This window comes from Merops nubicus, unplaced genomic scaffold (assembly GCF_000691845.1).
Source record: "Merops nubicus isolate BGI_N331 unplaced genomic scaffold, ASM69184v1 scaffold40417, whole genome shotgun sequence".
Classification (NCBI taxonomy): Eukaryota; Metazoa; Chordata; class Aves; order Coraciiformes; family Meropidae; genus Merops; species Merops nubicus.
The window spans coordinates 1-3646 of record NW_008622986.1 but is presented as its reverse complement, the minus strand read 5'-3'; the positions used below and the strand labels follow the sequence as shown (position 1 = coordinate 3646).

Below are 3646 nucleotides of genomic sequence, written 5' to 3'. Positions count from 1 at the left end.
TCCCGGCCGCAGCGCCATTCTCCTCCTTCCTCTTCCTTGCTCTCCTCCTTCCCGTTAAGTCACGAACAAGACCGGTTTGGGCAACAAAACAAATCAAAAAAGAAAAGCTACGACCAGAACGTCTCTCTTCTTCGCTGTCATCTCCATTGCCTTCTCTTCCTCTCCTTCCTCCTCCAGGGTGTGTTGCAAAGAAAGAGAGTTACAGGTTTGGATACTGCACTTGGGGAAGGGGGAAGTCGTCAGACACCACAGGACGCCCGGCCTGCAAAGAGTGACGGAGCCGTCAGCACCAGAGCCAAGGAGAAGAGGAGAGAGGGACAGGGAGAGAGGGTGGAGGGAAGGAGAAGGGGGGACAGAGAGAGATGGAGAGAGGGAAGGAGAGAGAGGAGGGCAAGAGGGATGGAGGGAAGGCAGGACAGTTAGAGATGGAGGGAAAGATGGGGAGGGAGAGAAAGGAAAGGGGGAGAAGAGGGAAAAGGAAGTGGGGCAGAAGGGCAGAGAGGGAGAGGGATGGATGGAGCCAGGGGGAAGGAGGAAAGGCTCCAAACCCATCTGAAGCACATGCAGCCGGTCCCGGGTGCAGCCCCCCAGCCACACCCGAGGGCATTTGGGAGGAGCCCCCCATGCCCAGGGGGGCGCAGCAGGGCCAGACCCCCCCGTACCTCTCCGCAGGGCCAAGGTGAGCAGGGGTCAGTAGGGCCTGTTGGCATCTTTCGGCCGCTTTAGCTGGACTTTTAGCCTCTTCATGCCGATCTGGAAGCCGTTCATGGCCTGAATGGCTGCCTGAGCGCTCGTCGGATTGTCAAAACTGACGAAACCTGGGGGGTGAGGGATGAGGTGACAGAGGACTCGGGCACCACAAACATCACACGTCATCACTTCACTGCCCACCGAAGCATCAACGTCCTGTGTGATGCCGGTGGAGCCCCTGGCTTGGGGGGCAGGGTGATTGGCTGATGGCATCTTTGAGGACGTTGAGGTGACGGGGTCTGTGGGGACATCAGTTTAACGGCACCCACAAGGACACTAAGGTGATGGGATCTGTGGGGTAATGGGGTCTGTCAGAGTGATGGGGTCTGTGGGGACACTGGGATGTGATGCGTGGGCTCATGGGACACCAAGGTGACAGGGTCTGCAGTGACATCGAGGTCTGCAGGTCTGTGGAGACACCAGAGTGATGGAGCCTGTGGGGACACCAGGGTGATGAGGTCTGGCGACAGCAGGCTGACAAGATCTGTGGGGTCACCAAGGTGACACGGGCTACAGGGACACCGTGGTCCCAAGAGCAGAGCGAACACGGTGACCAGCTCTCCCCAGCAGGCATGTTGGGCTGAGGACACAGGGGACAATGTGAGAGGGGACAGCAGGAGGGTACATCCTTCTGTCCTTGCATGGAGCGGGACAAATAGCTGCCCTTTGGCCCCAGGATCGACAGTCACAGGGCTCCAGCCACCACACGGTCATCTGTGGGTGCTGCCCGAGCCGGACCCCTGAGCTGAGGATGCTGGGGACAGAGCCCTGAGCTGGGGACCAGGAAGAGCTGGATCTCCAAGCTGGAATATCAAGGAGAGATTGACCCTCAAGCTGGGATGTCAGGGAGAGCTGGACCTCTGAGCTGAGGACGTTGGGGATAGACAGACTCCTGAGCTCAGGACACTGGGGAGAGCTGGACCCCCAAGATGAGATGTTGGAGAGAGCTGGACTCCCAGGCTGGAGACCGGGAGACACAACCCTTGAGCTGGGCACGTTTGGGACAGCCAGACCTCCGAACTGGGACATCAGAGAGAGCCAGCTGCCCGAGCTGGGGACTGCGGAGAGCTGGATCTCCCAGATGGAATGTTGGGAAGAGCTGGACCTCTGAAGCTGGGGATGTTGGGGAAAGACAGATCTCCGAGCTGGATGTTGGGAAAATATGGATCCCCGAACTGGGGCACTGGGGAGAGCCGGGCCTCCAAGATGAAATGCTGGGGAGAGCCGGGCTCCCAAGCTGGAGACTGGGGAGAGCTGGGACGTGGAGGAGAGCTGGACCTCTACACTGGGATGTGGAGGAGAGCCACGCCCCGGGACTTACCAAAGCATTTACTCTGGTTGGTGGCACGGTCCACAAAGACTTTGGCAGAGATGACATTGCCAAAAGGCAAGAACATCTGCGTGAGCTCCGCGTCCCCGAACTCCTGGGGCAGGTGATAAATAAACAGGTTACAGCCCTCGGGACCTGGGTGACACACAAAGGACAGGCAGACGTCAGCTGCGAGGCCGGGGGGAGAGTCACCCCAGGTGGGCAGGGGGAGCGAGGAGCCAGCGGCCCCGCGGCAGGGTGCCCACCCCCCCTCACCTTCTCGCTGCTGCTGGGGGATGATGGGCGCTTGCTGGGGGAAGGCTTGGCTGATGGGCGCGTAGGCAGTGGGATAAGCTGCTGAGGAGAGAAACGTGGAGCTGAGACCTCGGCACCCCCCTGGGATGTCCACCACTGTCACCTCCCCCCGTCGAGCTGCCCTGGAGCTGCTGGCTCTGCCCTGGAGCTGCTGGCTCTGCCCTCCCCACCCCTGCCAGCACGGACTTGGCCTCCCAGCACGCCAGGGACATGGGAATGGCTCTTCCAGGAGGGCTGTTGGTGGCAGCCTTAAGGTTGAGAAAAGCTGGCACTTTTGGTTGATAAAACCAACCATTTGGGGTCCAAAACTTGATTTTCTGTTGAAAATCTGAAAGCCACTGTCAATCATCCTCATGAACTGGCTGCTGGGCTCGATGTGCTGCCACAGGGTGCTTTGACTCCCTTCTCCTGGGCAATCAGATTTGGCCAAGTGATGAACATCTGAAGAGTTCTGATGTCTTGGTGCCTCCAGGGCTGTCTCTGCCAGCAGGCTGGTGTTGTCATCAGGATCCAGCACAGAGTCAGCTCTCCACCATTGTCCAAACCTCCCCTTTTCCTCAGCTCTCCCCCACGGAGTTATCTCAGCCCCAAGAGCATCAAATCTCACTTTCCTCCACCCAAAATGAGGCAGGAGTGCATCTTGGGATGAGGGTATGGTGCTTTACACCACCATCATCACAGCCCTGGAGCTCCTGCTCACCACACCAACCCGCGCCCACACTGCCCCAGTGCTGTGTTTCAACCCCAAGGTGACGTTCGCCCCACAAAAATAAGGGTGAGGAGCAAAGAGTGGAGAGAGAGAAAAGAAGGGCAGAACAAAGTTCGAGACCTGCATAGTGCTGCATGCCGGCGTAGGCTTGCTGGAGGGGATCTGCCACCGTGGGGCTTTGAGCTGGGAAGAGAGAAGAAGGGAGAAGGAAGAGAGAATAAGGAAGAGAGACATGAGGATGAGCAGCTCCCATGGGAGAGGGCTCTGGCCCATGGAGGGGCAGAGCAGCTCCTGGCCGAGCCAAGAGCCATGAATCACAGAATGGATGGGTTGGAAGGCACTTGGAAGACGATCCAGTCTAACCGTTGCCCCATCCCTGCCAGGTCCCCGCTGACCCATGTCCCTTGGCACCACATCTCCATGGCCCGGAACCCTCCGCGGGGCTGGACGCTCAGTGCTGCCCTGGGCAGCCCGGGCAGCGGGTGGTACCTGGGTAGGGGTGGATGCCGTTGGTGTAGATGGTCTCGGAGGCGGGCTGCCCGTTGGTCTGCGGCGGCAGCGGG

General features: G+C 59.4%; 1 protein-coding gene across 1 annotated transcript; it reads right to left on the bottom strand.

Moving 5' to 3' along the window:
* Positions 1 to 140: 140 nt before the first annotated feature.
* Positions 141 to 3642, bottom strand: LOC103777403 (CUGBP Elav-like family member 6; the record flags this gene model as incomplete). Its single annotated transcript, XM_008944954.1, has 6 exons — positions 141 to 262; positions 663 to 818; positions 2072 to 2215; positions 2336 to 2416; positions 3204 to 3266; positions 3573 to 3642. Coding segments are annotated over 5 exons (486 nt in total), but the record flags the coding sequence as incomplete, so codon positions are not given.
* Positions 3643 to 3646: the final 4 nt, after the last annotated feature.